Source organism: Macaca nemestrina, chromosome 8, assembly GCF_043159975.1.
Source record: "Macaca nemestrina isolate mMacNem1 chromosome 8, mMacNem.hap1, whole genome shotgun sequence".
In the NCBI taxonomy this organism is placed as follows: domain Eukaryota; kingdom Metazoa; phylum Chordata; class Mammalia; order Primates; family Cercopithecidae; genus Macaca; species Macaca nemestrina.
Window position 1 is genome coordinate 135122229 of NC_092132.1, and position 18163 is coordinate 135140391.

An 18163-nucleotide genomic window follows, 5' to 3' on the forward strand; every position below is an offset into this window, starting at 1 on the left:
AAGCCTAGACAGGCGGATGCCCAAAATGTTTTCATGTGGTCAGGTGCCAAAACAATAGTTTAGGAAGAGAGTTTAAAGCTCTAAGACAGAAGTGCCTAAAGAAGAGAGATGGCTTTGCATTGAGAATATCCTGGGAATCTACCCAGAGCAGAAGGATCAGATTTAAAAGGAGAAGGTGGACGCATAGACTTGTGCAGGGGCTGTGTCTGTGAGAAACTGGTAGACTTTTTCAGAGGACAGCAGTTATGGTGGTCAATACATTTAACATTCATCATTTAAACCATTTTTTAGTGGACAGTTCAGTGGCATTAAGTACATTCACATTGTTGCGCATCCATCACCACCATCCATCTTCAGAGTACTTTCATCTTCTCAGGCAGAAACTCTGTACCCGTTAAACCCTAACTCCCCAGTCCCTGCTTCCCCAGCCCCTGGCAACCTCTATTCTGCACTGTGTCTGAACTTTACTACTCTAAGCACCTCCTATCAGCGGGATCTTACAGTATCTGTCCTTTTGTGCCTGGCTTATTTCATTTAGCATAATGTCTGCAAGATTCATCCATGTTGTAGCATGTATGCAAATGTACATCCTTTTTAAGGCAGCTGGTACTCCATTGTATGGATGGACCACATTTTATTTATCCATTTATCTGTTGATGGGGGTGTGAGTTGTTTTTATCTTTCGGCTTTTGTGAATAATGGTGCTCTGATCATGAGTGCCTAAGTATCTTTTAGGACCCCTGTTTTTAATTCTTTGGGATATAGACCTAAGTATATATGGAATTACTGAATCATATGGTATTTCTATGTTTAACTTTTTGAGGGAGTGCCAGACTGCGTTCCACAGTGGCCACACCATGTTGCTTCCCACCAGTAGTGCACAGGATTCAAGTTTTTCCAACTGGAGAAAGTTGCCAGCGGTCCCTAACCTTTTGGGCACCAGGGACCAGTTTTGTGCAAGACAGTTCTACAACAAGGGGAAATAGTGGTTTTGGGACGACATTGTTCCACCTCAGATCATCAGGCATTATTTCAGTTCTCATAAGGAGCACACACCCTACATCCTTTGCATGTGCGGTTCACCGTGGGGTGGTGAGAATGTAATTCTCACCGAAGGCAGAGCTCAGGCAGGCGTGCCTACTTACCCGCTGCTCCCCTTCTGTGCAGTACGGTTCCGAACAGGCCACGGACTGGTACTGTTCTGGGGCTTGGGGACCCCTGGAATCAGTAGTTTAATGTGCTCAATATAAACCAGCTTGATTGGTGCCCAGATTTTACAAAAGGCAGGAACAAGACGTACAACTGGTACAGTAGGCGGTGGCCTGAGTATGGAGCGTCTTGAAGGCCGGGCTGTGGTGTTGGTACTTTATTCTGTGGTATGGGACGCTGGCGAGAACTTTGAGCTCGGGAGATTGGGGCTTGAGTGGTGCTGTGGACACATAAGGGCCAAAGGATATATGTGTGGGACCAACTGGGCCCCAGAGGCCAGGATATGGGTTGGCAGATGCTTGTCGTTATCCAGCTGGGAGACCGAGGCTCCATATAGGAAGGTAGGGAAGGCAGGGATGAATGTGGAGACTGAGAATGAATGTGGGTGAAGGGGACTCTTGAGAATGAATGTAATGTTTTGCAGGCAGGAAGTTTGAAGAGAAATTCTGCATAGGCTCTAGTGTGACATCTGTCACAACCCGTGTACATGCATGTCAGTGGGGGCGGGGAATGTGAGAGTCAGGAGTGGTGCCTTTCTTGTCCCTTGTGAAGGTCCTCAGTTGAAGACAGGGTACAGAGAGGTGTCTGCACCTGGTTAGCTCCTGGCCTGCTGAAGGAATAGACATTTGCATGAATAGACTACAGATCTCTGTCTTGCATACCTGGAGACGTCCCCACCTAGTTGGGGGTCTTAGATCCTGGCCCGTTGAGTAGGAAAAGACTGGCATCAGGATGCTTGCACAAGGAGTAATTACACCAAACTCAAAGAAAGCTTAGCATTTATGGAAGGGAGGAAGGACACGGAGGTGCCAGGTAGGGTGTTTAAACAAAGATCTAGGCTCGCTCCAGAGTCCTGATTTTGGTCTTTAATTTGCATAGTGCATGAAATGATGCTGTTCTACACAAGATGACAAGGAAGATGTTTGTGGGGCTACTTTGCTTTGTGCTTGCCATTTGCATGTGTCAGCTTACTGACTGAAAAACCATTCCTGCCTTGGAATACTTAGCCTTCTCCACCCCACCTCCGCGCCGAGTTCTCTCCGTTCCTTTGTGTTTCCACCAATAAAGAGTTCCAGGAGGCAAAAGGAATTTTTCAGGTGTTGTCCTTCGTGTTTAAAGAAGACCAACTGAATGCTGCTCCCTCTGTGCAGGGATGGGAATGTGTGCCTGTGGGCATGGTGGGTGGATGACTGGGTATGGTTTTTGGTGGACTTAGGTTGCAAGAGAGTTTTAAATAATATATTTAAAATAGATGAAATTGTACTATTCACAATAGCGAAGCCATAGAATCAACCTAGATGCCCATCAGCTGCGGACTGGATAAAGCAAATGTGATACGTATATACTATGGAATACTACACAGCCATAAAAAAAGAATGAAATCATGTCCTTTGGAGTAACAGGAATGCAGCTGGAGGCCATTATCCTAAGTGAATGCAGAAACTGGAAACCAAATAACGCATGTTCTCACTTATAAGTGGGAGGTAAACATTGAGTACACATGAGCACTATGAAGGGAACAGTAGACACTGGGGCCTACTTCAGGGTGGAGAGTGGGAGGAGGGCAAGGATTGGAAAACCACCTACTGGGTACTATGCTGTTTACCTGGGTAACAAAATTATCTGTACACTAAACCCCTGCAACATGCAGTTTACTTGTGTAACCTACACATGTTCCTTCGGAACCTAAAAGAAAAGTTGAAAAAAAAATAGATGAAATTAAGGGATCCCAAATCAGATTGATAAGAGATAATTAAAATAATTACCAGAGTATAGAGAACCCAGCTAAAAAATGGATGTAATGACCGCTGCAAGGCATGGTATGCGGAAGATAGAAAGCGGCATAAATTATGGTGTGTGGGGTGAGCCTGGGTGCTGTGACCTTCCTGATGGGCAGTGTGCCATACCTGGAACCAGTGACCATGGCTGGTGATCTCTGCCACCCTGGGCTGATGATGCAGGCACCACCAAGGCAGCTGGCATTCTCTGTTCGTAGGAGTTGTTATAAATAAGAATTACTGCATTCTCTAGGTTCTTCATAAATAGATGTCCATGTCTTGAGACAGGTTTAGGTGTATTGCTATCTGTATTTTCAACTCTGTGGATTTAGGTTTTTAAAAGTTAATGATTCTTAGCTTGCCTCTGAGAAAATGACTTTACTGGGGAAAAAAAAAAATCATTCCTCAGCCTGCATACATTTTTATTTGTATGCTAAACTGTCAGCTGCATTTTCTGTGTTTATGACTGTGTGGAGAAGTTACGCTGCTGACATGAATAACAGAAACTTGACGAGACACAGCCACCCACACCAGGAGGCCTGTTTCAGCTGTGCACATATGGGCTCTGTGGCGAATATGGCTCCTGTGCAGATAGGCCCTCTGTGGTGAATGTGGATGCTGTGCAGATACGCCGCCTGTGACAAATGTGGCTGCTGTGCAGATACGTCGTCTGTGGTGAATGTGGCTGCTGTGTAGATACGCCCTCCATGGTGAATGTGGCTGCTGTGCGGATACGCCCTCCATGGTGAATGTGACTGCTTTGTGGATACGCCCTACATGGTGAATGTGACTGTTGTGTGGATACGCCCCCCATGGTGAATGTGGGTGCTGTGCGGATACGCCCTCCATGGTGAATGTGGGTGCTGTGCGGATACGCCCTCCATGGTGAATGTGGGTGCTGTGCGGATACGCCCTCCATGGTGAATGTGACTGTTGTGTGGATACGCCCCCCATGGTGAATGTGGGTGCTGTGCGGATACGCCCTCCATGGTGAATGTGGGTGCTGTGCGGATACGCCCTCCATGGTGAATGTGGGTGCTGTGCGGATACGCCCTCCATGGTGAATGTGGCTGCTGTGCGGATACGCCCTCCATGGTGAATGTGGGTGCTGTGCGGATACGCCCTCCATGGTGAATGTGGGTGCTGTGCGGATACGCCCTCCATGGTGAATGTGGGTGCTGTGCGGATACGCCCTCCATGGTGAATGTGGGTGCTGTGCGGATACGCCCTCCATGATGAACGTGACTGCTGTGCGGATACGCCCTCTATGGTAAAAGTGGCTGCTTTCAGACTCAGCCCCACCTCATTTGGGCCCTGGGAGCTGGTTCACCTTGTGATCCCAGACAACATCAGAGATGGGAAAAGAGCCTGTTGCCTCAGTGAGTACTACATTACTGAAAGAATGAACAGACTTTAAAGGGAAACACTTAACGTTTTCAAATAAGTCCTTTGAACTTCCTAAGAAATGAACCTTCTTTTCTTCCATGGCTTTCCCCTCTGGGTCTTTGAAATCCTTTCCATCATGAGCTCAGCAAAACTCTCAGCTTCCCAGACTTTGAGGGCAGTCAAGCAGGATACCCTTTTACTCAACGCATTGGTGAAGGCTTCCAAAGGGAACTTAGTCCTTGTAATTCCTCTGTGTCTGGGCCTTTAAATAGCTGTGTTCACTGCTGAGGAACTGTGCGTTTGGGTTTTCAGGTGGGGCTGTGAGGACAGCAGGGAGACGCAAGACTATCTTGGAAACTCACAGGACCACACTCCTCTCTGTGGCACCTCAAAGAAATCCAGTCTTTGAACACAAAGGGGCTGTAAAACCAGTGCTGTAGGATGAAAAGCTCCTAGAAGGCAAAGAACAGAGAAGAGAACTTGGCAACATTTGCAAGGAAGACATGTAGTTCCACAAAAGAAAAGAAGAGGTAGAGTGAGGAAGAAAAAAGGAGTGGTTTGTGAGAGACCTTGAGAAGCTGTAACTGACTCTAGGCAGGAGAGAAATCTATTTATGTACCTTTCAAACTGTATTCCATTGCTGTGTCACTGGAAGTGAAACTCCACACAGTGTCACTTGTCAGGTTTCTCCCTGGAGATTTATTTCTGTAGCCAGTGACTGGTAGGTGCATTCTCAGTTTACTGTGGAGATTAAGGAGACATGAATAGAATCCATGGTACCTACGTTCCCCCTCATCCTAGGGGATACAGTCCAAGACCCCCAGCGGATGCCCAGAAGCACAGAGAGTCCTGAACCCTAGCTATAGTATGTTTTTCCCCCATACGTACATACCTAGGATAATGTTTATTTTATAAATTACGCCCCCGGAAAGAGATTAACAACAATAACCAATGACAAAAGAGAATAATTATAACAATATATGGTAATAAAAGGTATGTAAACATGGTCTCTTTCTCTCTGTGTGTGTGTGTGTCTCCCTGATTCTCTCTCACTCTCAAAATACATTGTACTTCAGGTAACTGAAATGGCAGAAAGTGAAACTAGAAAAAGGGGACTACTGTATAACCCAAAAGCTTTTCTGATTTGTTGAATTTTACCTTTGTTATGTGTGCGTGTGTGTGTGTGTGTGTGTATGTGTGTGTGTTTCCTGACTGTAGAGAAAATACTCTTAATACCAGAGATATTGGAAGGAAATGGGTCTTTAAGCATCGGGGAAATCATTTGATCCTTAGATTGGGAAACTCTATCACCTAGACCCTAGAGAGGCTTGTTCTGAGAGGGGAGTTGAGATGCTGGTTCATATCTTCCACCTGACAAGCGACACTCTGTGGAATTTCAGCAACAATGACATGGGATGGGACAAAGTTTGAAAGGTCCACAGGCTTCTCTCCTGCTTCTCTACCTTCTCAGAGAAAGGGGAGTCGTGAGGATAGCTAACATTTATTGAGGGTTTATTGCATGCCGTGTACTGTTCTAACCTCTTTCACATTTGAAAACATGAACTCCTCACAGTAACCTGTGGGGAAAATGAGGTACAGGAGCATGAAGTAATTTTTCAAAGCAAACCTCTGGGGCCAGGATTTGAACCCAGGCAGTTTGGCTTGATAGTATGTGCTCTGATTCCCTGAGCCATGCTGCTGAGAGATAGGAAGGAAGATGTGAAACTAAATATGATGTATTCATACCACTGTATTGAATATTTTATGTGTTGTCTATTTTAATGCTTCTAGAAGCTTCCAGAGGGCCCCACAACCCATGTGACCAGCCCTGAGCCCAGGTGTCCCAAAGAGTTCACTATGGTCAGTTCGTCTGAAATGGACATAATTTCTTTCCTTTTTTTTTTTTTTTTTTTTTTTGAGACAGAGTCTCGCTCTATTGCCCATGCTGGAGTGAAGTACTACAATCTTGGCTCACTCCAACCTCTGCCTCCTGAGTTCAAGCAATTCTTCTGCCTCAGCCTCCTGAGTAGCCAGGATTACAGGCATGCAACATGACACTCTACTAACTTTTATATTTTTAGTAGAGATGAGGTTTCACCATATTGACCAGGCTGTTCTCAGACTCGTGACCTCAGGTGACATGCCCACCTCAGCCTCTCAAAGTACTGGGATTATAGGCATGAGCCACTGTGCCCAGGCTGAAAAGGCTTAATTTCTAAGAGATAATTTAAATGCTCATTTTTAAAATTAAATATAATTATTTTAATATTCTTGAAATCGTATTGCAGAAAATTTGGATACTAGAAGAAAAGAAAAAACAAATCATCCCGCTCTGTATCATAGTCAGTCTTATTTTGGCCTATTTCCTAAAAATCCTTTTACAAATGCCTCCGTATCCTACGAATACAGTTTGTATCCAGCATTTCAAGCTTTTTCCCATGGTTTTATGCAATCTTCCTAACTGTGATTTTTAAATTCATGGTATTTTGACTTCTTTTGGTATTTTTTAATTGGGAGCATTTTGAATTTTCGAATAATTGTTGGAGAGATTTCATCTTAAACACTTTTTAAAGGCATTCTGTGCTAGATCTCGGTTAAAAAACACTCAGCAGCCAAGGTTAATTTTTAGAACGGTCTTTCCTTGTTTTTCTCTTAACAGGGATCTACCGAACAGAAAGGGACAAAGGGACATTGTATGAGCTCACCTTCAAAGGGGACCACAAACACGAATTCAAACGGCTCGTCTTGTTTCGACCATTTGGCCCCATCATCAAAGTAAAAAAAGAAAAGCTCAACATGGCCAACACGCTTATCAATGTTATCGTGCCTCTAGCAAAAAGGGTGGACAAGTTCTGGCAGTTCATGCAGAATTTCAGGTTGGTTTGTTTGCACGTGTTTATCTTCCTCCGCATGGTGTGTGTTAGAACAGTGGTATCACTTCCCGTCATCTCTTTCATTTCCCCTGCCGAGTACAAAGCCTCCTTTCTCTTCTTCAGCTCTATTTTCCCCACATAAAGTTTATCGTTCGTATTTGCCTTTCCCTAGAGCAATTAGAAAACTGCCTTACGAGCATATTGACCTTCAGAAGTGAAAAGCAGGAAGGGCTGGGTTTTTGCCAGGATCTACAAAAATGACCGAATGCCTGTTATGTTCATTCTGACTTGCAGATGGGCTCGGGTTTGGGGATAGCAGGAACGAAGACTCACAGGCAAGTGAGCAACCTTGAGGCTGGAGGACCAGAGAGGAGGTGGCAGTGGCAGAGCCCACGTTAACAGTGGGCGAGTCCTGGAAGGTATTCTTGATCGGCTCTAGGCTACCTTCACCTGCTGTCCTGTTCTAGTGGTGGCTGCAATGCATTGGATCCAAATCAGTCTTTTATTCTAACCTGCATCATCTTAGACTTAAATGTAGAATTATACCAAGAAGGTTTCAAGCCCACATTTTTGTAGCTACTCAATGAAAGTAAGTGGGGTTTCATTTTTCAGGCATGCTGATGAAGTTTTTACATGTGTGCCTTTAAGCCCTTGATTGTGCGGTGCTGGATCTTAGAAGCTGTGATGGCTCAGATGCACATATTGGCTGAGGATAACCAGCTAAGTTATTTCGCCAGCTTGTTTTAAACATAGAAAATCCTACTGTCTAATTATAAATCTTGAAAGATCAAGCTGATTTTTTATTTCTTTTTTGAGACAGAGTCTTACTCTCACCCAGGCTGGAGTGCAGTGGCACAAACTCTGCTCACTTCAACCTCCGCTTCCCAGGTTCAGGCGATTCTCCTGCCTCAGCTTCCCAAGTAGCTGGGATTACAGGTGCCCATTACCATGCCCGGCTAATTTTTGCATTTTTAGTAGAGATGGGGTTTTGCCATTTTGGCCAGGCTAGTCTTGAACTCCTGGTCTCAAGTGATCCGCCCACCTCGGCTTCTCAAAATGCTGGGATTACAGGCGCGAGCCACCATACCCAGCCTTGATTTTTAATCTTCGTAAATTTACATTATTAAAAGGCATAATGTTCAGTATAAGGGTGTGGTTGATACCTTTCAAAATTCTGGTTCGTGAGCATACTCTATTTTAATTTAAAGGGTAACCCACTTATAGCTAAGTTTTTTGAAGATCAGAATCAAATAGTCTTGGAAGAGACCTTGAGGTCATCTGGTCTAATCTTCCCTTAATTCAGACTCTGTCTCTGACATAGGGTTCTCTAGGCAATGCGTGTGTGCACCAGGAAGCTGCCCACATTGCTAGTCAAGCTGCTGCTTTGTTGACCATCTCTGGATGGAAAGTTCTTTATTGTTTGTATCTGAAGTCAGCTTCCATGTCTCTACTGCCTGATGGGTCTAGTTCTAGCCTCTGGAGGATTGAACAAGTCTGTTTCTTTTTAAACATCGTAAGCTTTCAAGTATTTTTTAAGGTGGTCATCACAACTCCCCTGGTCTTGTCTTTCCAAGGTATAGCAGTTCTCAATTCCCTTAGTTTTTCATATTCCTTAGTTTGTAAACTTTTTTTATTAGCTGGAACCTGCCTTTAGCCATGATGTAATCCACAGTAGGGTGGGCTCATTGATTGATCTTTTCCCAGTTTGTGGAATACTCCTTTGTGCATGATCACGTAATTGTTTGCAGTGTTCCTCTGGCTCCAGTCCTGAAGTGAGTGTTTTTATAGTTTTGGCTTCTTTCGACCTTCTTTTCGTGTTTTTGCTCTCTTTCTCTGTAGGCCTTCCCTTTGGAATGGCACAGTGCCACTGGTTGATTAAACATTACGTCTCCAGGATAACTGAACCTGCAGCGTTCTGAATGCAGTTGTGGAACCTGAATGTGGTTTGCATTAGGCATTAAGTGAAATCATTACCGTCAGCAGCTAGAATGCCCATTTCTAGGACTAGGTTGTAGCAAGTCCCTTTGGCGAAGAAGCTGCCTATGTCTTACTGGGTTCAGGGTCCTGAGCTTTGCTTGTCTGAGTCCTTGGACACGTTAGGCTTGCCGAGGTGGCGCTTACACTAAGGAATTATCTGCTCAGTGAAAGGACAAGTCCTCCCTGTAGGACTCCTGGGGCCTGAAATAGCAGGATTCCCTTGGGCATATATGAACAGCTATTTCCTTAGTGTCCTGAGAATTTTAAGCAATTAACAATAGGAAAAGAAACAGGAGGGGAAGTGTCGTTGAGAAGAGTCAAATGAGTAACTTACAAGCCTCCAAAATGGAGTGGGTGAAATGAAACGTGATTCCAGTGTATGTTTTAAAAGAACACAAAAATCCTGGGGCAGTTTGCCTTGAGTCAGTTCGTGTCAGCTCACCCCATGGACTTTTACTATTTGGATGTCCCTTGCTCTTGTAGGTAGGAAGGGATGGGTGGCAGAAAACTTGTGACCTGGAGAGGATGTTTTGAGAGCCTTTTGCATGTGCTAGACACGCTACCCAGATGCGAGGGATCGGAAGATGAATTCAAGATGCGGTGCCTACTTTCACGAGTAGCAGAAGCTGCAAATACAGAGCCAGGTGCTGTGGCAGAGATGCAGACAGGGGACAATGGGACACAAAGAGAAGCTGCCCAGGACAGCTGACACTGGAGCAGGAGGTTGAGTAGGGAGTTTACTTCACAGTCAGGGCATTTCTGAGTGTGCTGAGGTCTCTGAAAAACTGGGATGTGAGAGGGTAAATACCTGTGGGTATTTAATTCTTCATAAGACCTTATTAAAGATGGCATTTCAAACCCAAAGAAGAGGTTATTCAGGGCATGGTGTCAGGACAACTAGCCAAACATAGCAGAAACAAATGTGATTCTTACTTCACACCAAAAAGCAAAGTAAACTCCATTCAATTAAATATTTAAATGCAATTAACATGCCCATAAAATTACTGGGAGAAAATATAAAGGGCTACTTTAAAAATATTGGATGTTGTCTTTATAAAGTCCTTTCCGTCCCCGGACTGGAGACTATGAACTGCGGTTGACACTGAAGATGACAGTGGAAGCGATCTGTATTTCTTTTTTTTTTTTTTCTCTGTTTTCTAAATATTTATATAGCTACCATATGTTTTATATTTTGTTTAAAGATTCAGTGAAAGATTGTTTTTGGCTTTTATAACTTAAACATGACTTTTTAGTTTGTAAAAGGTAATACTTGGCTATTATAAGATGTTTAAGCAGTGTAGAACAGCACAAGGAATAAATTATTTAAAAAGCCACTCCAGGTCTCACCTCCCGGAATTAACCATTATTAACATTAGTTGAACATCATTCTGGGCAATTTTCTTTGCATAGCTGCAGACAGAAGAATTGCTTGCCAGCTGGGAATAAGTCAGTGCAACATGAGATATACTATACATTCTCTTTCTACTTATAGACTTCAAATGCATCTTGCTTAAATTTATAGAAGAAAACTGGAAGTATGATAAAGGATTTGCTGAACTTTAAGAAAATGCCTCTTCACTGTAAGAGACTTTAGTTCCCAAGAGATCCCGCGGAAGTTAAAAAGTGATTTTTGCAAAACAAAAAAATGATTGGAATTATCATTTTTTTACTACATTTTGTAACTTGATTGAAAATTGCAGTACAAAAGGAAATCAGCACAGCTATACTTTCTGCCTTCTGTGTCTCACCTTCTGATTTTTGTTAGCAATCATTTATGTATTTATTTTGAGACAGAGTCTCACAGTCACCCAGGCTGGAGTGCAGTGGCACAGCCTTGGCTCACCACAGCCTCCGCCTCCCAGGTTCAAGTGATTCTCCTGCCTCAGCCTCCTCAGTAGCTGGGATTACAGGCGTGCACCACCACACCCGGCCAATTTTTGTATTTTTAGTAGAGACTGGGTTTCACCATGTTGGTCAAGCTGATCCCAAACTCCTGACCTCAAGTGATCTGCCCACCTCGGCCTCCCAAAGCGCTGTGATTACAGGCATGAGCCGCCGTGCTTGGCTGCAATCTATTACTTTGACCTTGACAGGGTTACAGCCTTTACTTTCTGCTTTATAACTACAGTTTCTACAGTTCTAGTTCTGGATTTAAGTGGATTTCGTGTATTCATCAGCAGTCCTCTTCCAATAACTTTCCATTCCTGAGTTCTTAGCTGGCTATATTGTATGGTCAAGAAAGGTTTTCAAGAAAGGTCACAAGTGTTTGAGAATGGAGTATCTACTTGTTGTCATTATCGTGTACAGACAGCTTAGCTGGGCTTAAAATTCATGGGATACACTTTGCTTCCTCAGGACTTTGTAGATATTCTGGCGTTGAATGATCTGGTGAAGTGTAAGACCACTTTATTTTGTCTCTCTTGTAAATGGCTTTTGCCAGAATGCCTGAAGAATTCCTTAATTAGTCTTTAATTACTTTCACTTATTCAGGGTATGTCTCACCTCAGTATCTATTGTCCTTTCCTTTCCTTTCCCCTCCCCCCTCCCTTCCCCCTTCCCCGTTGCTTTCCTTGCTTTCCTTCCTTCCTTTCTTGATGGAGGAGTCTCACTCTGTCACCCAGACTGGAGTGCAGTGGCACAGTCTTGGCTCACTGCAACCTCTGCCTCCTAGGTTCAAGCACTTCTCATGCCTTAATCTCCCGAGTAGCTGGGACTACAGGTGCATGCCACCATGCCCAGCTGCTTTTGGTACTTTTAGTGGAGATAGGGTTTCACCATGTTCGCCAGGCTGGTCTTGAACTCCTGACCTCAGGGGATCTGCCCACCTTGGCCTCCCAAAATGCTGAGATTATAAGTGTGAGCCACCACGCCTGGCCAATGTCTGTCGTTCTTTAACTGATTTTCCTGTAGTACAGTTTCCTTTTTTGCTTTGCGGGTTCTTTCAGGAAAATTTTTGGATGCTTTATTTTTGAGTTCTTCTGTTTGCTTCATTTCTTGGATTCTCTGTTTCATGGACACAATTATATATTTTACACATCTTCTCCATTTGTTAGCATTTATGTTTTTTTTTTAACGCCTTACTCTTTTATCTGCTTTCACTTAAACCTTTATTGTGTCAGTAATTTGATTTTCTAACATATCTATTATGTACCTTGCTGTTTCTAATGTATTACTTCTGTGCATTTTGGCTGTTGATTTATTTTCTGAGCACACAGTGTGCCTGCTGATGTTATTCTGTTGCTTTTATTGTTTTCTCATTGGACTTTTTAAAAATTAAATTCATATTTTTGTCAATAAAGTGAAACATTTCTGAGAAATTTTCTTCTGTTTGAGTTACATTTTCTTTCAGACTCATTTTTTTCTTTTGCTTTGCATGCTGTTTCTTAACTTTTAATTTTGTTCTGATTCTTGGGATGTGGTTGCTATGATTTCTTTTTTATCTTTTCTCATCATGTACAGGGGACTACCCAGCCTTCTGTTTGCTCGAACATAGTATGGGTGGATTCTCCTTGGCTCTCTCCTCATCTTGACTGAGAATTGTGGGTATTTTGAGGACAGGGTATTTCTCTGTTCACTTTATTTGTAGTATAAAAGCTGGATGTAGGAGAGGAAGAACCCCCAGGGGCTTTGTACTGCCTTTGTTGAAGTTCCCTGTTCTTCTGGCTCCTCTGAGCCCTGGGATGGATACGTGAGTTTTACCAGGCTCACCTGGTGTAGGAGAAATTAATTGTTTTCCCAAAGGGTAGATGTATCATATTTGGCTCTCAGAATGCCTTCACATAAGGGCTGAGGCCTGGGACATCACAAAGAGTCGGCACCACTTATTCACGTCTCCAGCTCACTTGCTCGTCTTCAACAGCTCTTTCCACGCCTACCAGTCAAAAAGAGGAAAAAGGAAAGTTTTGGCTCTGTTTCTAACGGTTCTGTGGGTTGTGGGGGAAATGCATATATGTCGTCGGCTCTCAGTATTTCTAATCCCTTCTCCTCTAACTGTTCTGATAAAATATCTTGACTACATGTGATTAACTTTTTTCATTTGCTTACGTCACATCTCCCCTTCCCCGCTCCATTTTTTTTTTTTTTTTTTTTTTTTTTTTTTTTTTTTTTTGCAGCGGTTAGTTCACAAGCTTAGTTCGCAAGTAGTTGGGATGCAACTACCTTCCCTCTCCACTTTCATTACAATTTGTAGAAAGACCAAAATGGCCCCCTGTGGCTCTTCCTGCTGTTGGTGCCAAGGTCCTAGGTGGAAGCCAAGGTCTCCTGTGTCTTCCCTAGGTCCCACAGGTTGCCTTCTCACGCCTGGACCTGTGTCTCTTCTGTTTTCTCACCAATTCACTTCCCTTCTGGAGGTGGCCAGTGGGGCCAGGAGCCACAGGGAGCTAATGTAGAACCTTCCATTTCTTTCCTTGGCGTCCAGTCTGTTGAAATTCACAGCAGAAGATTATGTCTCCCTCATTGGTCATTTATTGGTGGCAAAATTGTTGCCATTTTCAACTATTTTTGGCACACAGTTTGCAGTGATTGCTGTTTGAGATTAATGCATTTAAAGCATTGTCCTTCCCATGCGTCACCTTTAAAATATCAGCACCCTTTGCTCTCATACAGTTGGTTGAGGAATCCTTTACGTGTTGCCTCATATATCTCAGCTTTAGTATCTTCTGTAAAAGCAAAGTCTTGGTCCAGATGGGCCCAGCTCCTTGCAGTTCTATGCAGATTATTACCAGTAGTAGGTTATTCCACATCAGCATCAGTTTGTTAATTACTCACCTAGAAAAGACTTGCATGGCTTAAACTTATAATAAATATGTCTTCTTGGACAGAAGGAAGAGATGTGGAACCTGGAATTCCCAAGAAAGAGCAGCCTTGGTCATGAGGCACAAAGTGGTTCTGGGGAAGGCTAGGTCTGCAGAAAATGGCTCACCCGGGGTGCTGGCCAGGCACGGGTATAATCTGCAAGGAAGCAAAGGCTACATCTTTGTGCTCTAGAACAGTGCTTGGGGTGGTCCCTGGGGACGAAATAGATTCCTTGGTGTGCAGAGTGTGTGGACTAAGTTATTTATTGTCATTATTGTTTCTTGTCATTATAGTCATCTCAACTACTCTCAAAAATTATTTGTGTTTTAAAAAATACAAGTTTAATAAAACAATTTTTATTAAGTTCGATGAACAAGGACTCAATAACAATATGGGAAGAGGGACAGGTCCACCTAAAAATTGGGACTAATAGAAAGTTAAAACCTGTCAAAAACACTAGGTTTCAGAACGTCCCAAAAGGCAAGGAGAAAGGGGTAAAATAAAGGCCAGAGTCCTCCGGCTGTTCATATTTAGTGAAGAGAAGTCTGTCATCCACTGCGTGAGATGAGCTTTCTCCTAGCACCCAGACCCTAAGGGCCTTCATTTAAGAGGCACTGAACCACCAAATAAATGATACTCCTCAAATTTACAAGAAATCATGATGCTAAAACTTGATGCTAAAGCTTGAGTATTGTCATCTCTCAGTGAGAATAAAAGTCCCACTGCACCCCTCAATAGCAATATAGACTACTCTGTTCTTGGTGCTGTGGGGCTATGTATGTGCTGTGTGAGTCCATTTTGTTTTTGTGGTTTTTTTAGAGACAGGGTCTCTAAAAAAGCTCAGTAGCCCAAGCTAGTGTGCAGTGGTGCGATCATGGCTCACTGCAGCCTCAAACTCCTGGCCTCCAGTGATCCTCCCACCTCAGACTCCTGAGTAGCTGGGACTAGAGATGCATGCCACCACATCCATCTTGATTTTTCGTAGAGACAAAGTCTTGCTATGTTGCCCAGGCTGGCTTCAAACTCCTGACCTCAAGTGATCTTCCGTAAAGATCATTTTACAACCTGCCTCAGCCTCCCAGAGTTTTGGGATTACAGGTGTGAGACACTGTACCTGCAAATGACTTCATTTTTATTTATGGAAATCAGATGCCTGGAACTGTGGCAGGCTTCTCCTTTCCTGCCGTCATTGTCCTGGCTAATGTGGGACCCTCACAGGCTTCAGGTGCCGTTTCTTCACCCCTTGATGCCCCTCCCCTCCGCCTCTCTTGGGTCTCTGCAGACTCTACCTGTGGCTGGGAACAGAGGGAGCTCACCAAGGAAAGCTTGGTTTAAATGTAACTCCTGCTGTTTTTCTGTTTCCTTTTTGTCCAGTCGCATATTGGCTTAAACCTACTTCATCTTCCTCTTCTTCTCCTTCTCCTCCTCCTCCCCCTCCCTCTCTTCCCATATTCCTCCTCCTCCCCCCTTCCTCCTCCTCCCCCTCTTCTTCCCCCTCCCCTCTTCCTCCGACCCCTCTTCTTCCCCCTCCCCTCTTCCTCCCACCCCTCTTCTTCCCCCTCCCCCTTCCTCCCCTTTCCACTCCTCTTCTGCCTCCTCTGCCCCCTCCTCTTCCCCCTCCTCCCCCTCCTTTTCCTCCCCCTCCCTCCCTTCCCCTCCTCCCCTTCCTTTTCCCCCTCCTCCCCCTCCTCTCCCTCCCTCCCCTTCCTCCCCTTCCTCCCCTTCCTCCCCTTCCTCCTCCTCCTCCCCCTCTTTCTTCTTTCGTCTTCCACCCCATTTTGCTGTTGAAACTATTCTCAAATTTGTTTTTTGGCTGCTTTGTTTCTCTTACCTTCCGTATTCTAGATTTTTAAGCCAGCTGGTTACTTCATTGTTTATTTTGCTTGTGATAGCAGGAAGAACCTCATAATAACAAAGCTATAGATTTTCTTTGGTCTTTATCTCTGAGCCTCTCTGATGGGAAAAAGGCAGAATTTTTATGGAAAATATTCTTCACTTTGCTTTAAAAAAAATCTTTCTCAATTCCAAGTTTACTTGATTTTTTATTTTGACTGCTTCCAGCTGGACTGAGAACCCTTTTTCATGTTGCTATATTCCTCCTCAGACTTGACTGGTAATTTTTGTCTTAATGTTCTCTTTCTAACATTTATGATATTTTAATATAGTATCAAGGAAATCTTGTACTTGAATTTTCTTTAGCAGTTCTCTTTTATTCATTTTGTTGGCCTAGAACCATTAAGATGGTTCTGAAAATCTCAGGAAAATTATTTTAAAGCAGTAAGTATAGAATCTTGGAAATTGAAATGAGCCTGGCATGTTAAAGCTAGGCTGGTTTATGTGACAGAAAGGCCTCAGGTCATCAAATGTTGGATCATGATAGAGATTCCTAGTTTCTTTGTGTTCCCCAACAGGAAAATGATATATTTTGCATAGTCTAATCCTCCTGCCTTCCCCAAGCCCCTCTACCTCTCCCATAGGCCATTTCACTATTTGTACACCAGAGCTGCACCAAGAAAGTTGGATGGCAAATGTGTTTGAGAGATACTAATCTATACCATTCATTGTATTTGGATAAAGGTTTCTCTTTGGGGACTTAATAGAAATTGGTTTTTATTTCACTTGAGCCAGGGGTTATGTAGGAACATCTATCTAGCCAAGAGTAAAAAATGACCAAATGGCAAATGATCTCATTTTCTGTTTTGAAATGGACAGTCAGGAAAATAGGTCCAAATTGCTTGATTGAGAGTCAAAATTTACTCGTTTCTTAACACTGATCAGACTGCTCAAATGATGGAATAGAATAATTATATATCAATAAGTTTATCTTGACACAGGGGAGGGGAGATGACCCTCTAAACCAAAGGAAGAATGCTGATTTTAAAGCCATATTTTAGTTAGCCCGACTAACTCTCTTCATTTCCAATTTCTTTGTGCCAAGGAATTTCTTCTTGTAACCATGGAAGACTACAGTGGGAACATCAGGTCTCTTACATGTCATTTCATTTGCATGGGACACTGCTTAAAGCCTAAATAGATGTTCATCACATACCTGAATATTTGAGTAGAAAATTGACTTAGGAAAGAATAGTGAGGTGATTTCCTTGCATCTATGCCTTTCTCAGCTGTCAAAGCCTTGCCTTTGCCCTTGTTCATGTGCGTGGTGGCTACTCACCTGTCGAGGCTCAGCCTGAATCCCCCTCCTCCTCAGTCCCCCTTTTCCTTGCACCCAGTGGAAATAACCATACTCTCCTCTCAGCCTTTTAGCTCATTTTACGTCTGTTACCGTGGTTATTGCATCCTGCATTGTATTATAGTTCTTTAGTTGTCTGTTGCTTCCAAAAAAAATCTATAAAGTTCCTGCAGTAGGGAGGGTGACCAGTTGTCCCAACTGGCTTGGGACTGAGAAGTTTTCTAGGATACAGGATTTTCATTGCTAAAATCTGGAAAATTTCAGGAAAACCTGGATGATTGGTTCCACTACAAAGACCATACATGGTCATCCTTTGTAACTCTTCCTCCAGTTAGGATAATTCATTGCACGCAAAGGTGCCCAGTAAGTGTTTGTTATTGAATCCATGATTCCCTAGACCACGAAATTATGAGGTATAAAGATAGGTATCCTTAACTGCAAGAAACACAGGTTTCCCCCTCTGTTTCTCTTACCTACTCTGGCAAGATTTCCAACCTTCTCTGGCCCTCTCAGTCTTTCTAGGTATCCTCAGTGATAACTCACACATGTGCAGATGTTAAATTCAACCTCCACTGGCTGCACAAGCATCAGTTGTATGAAGCACACCCATGCTTCTGACAACAGCCAGAGGGGCTATCCCTCCGTAATGGCATGGGGCTGCTGCTGCTACCATACCCACCACCATCTCTATCACAGTAACACCATTACATTCCCCAAAAGTCCTGGCTTGAGCTCCCAGTACCCTCAAATTTTGTTTGCTGTGAAGAAAGCCTTCCCGTGGTTTTTGTAGCTCTGTCTCTCTAGGACTCACAGGTGAGTCCACAAGAGCTGGCTGGAGAACAGGACCCACCCCAGAGGTGTGCATCACTTTGACAAGCACACTGCCCCTCTGACAAGTCAGTTGTTTTTACTGAGCCTGTTTCTCCCTCAAGACACTGACAGAGAACCAAGGTGAT

General features: G+C 43.6%; 1 protein-coding gene and 1 long non-coding RNA gene across 24 annotated transcripts in view; both read left to right on the forward strand.

Annotated features, from left to right (window-relative positions):
* LOC139355902 (uncharacterized) overlaps positions 1-4973 on the forward strand; it is a 30029-nt gene extending 25056 nt beyond the window's left edge. The window contains exon 2 of the long non-coding RNA XR_011607177.1: positions 2089-4973. This is a non-coding gene — a long non-coding RNA (uncharacterized lncRNA). The remainder of the gene's footprint in view (positions 1-2088) is intronic.
* LOC105482127 (chondroitin sulfate N-acetylgalactosaminyltransferase 1) overlaps positions 1-18163 on the forward strand; it is a 364090-nt gene that overhangs the window by 305036 nt on the left and 40891 nt on the right. For all 23 annotated transcript variants that reach the window (XM_071068538.1, XM_071068545.1, XM_071068542.1 and 20 more), the window contains one exon: positions 7033-7249. In XM_071068538.1, coding sequence (XP_070924639.1) covers positions 7033-7249 — 217 coding nt within the window. The remainder of the gene's footprint in view (positions 1-7032; positions 7250-18163) is intronic.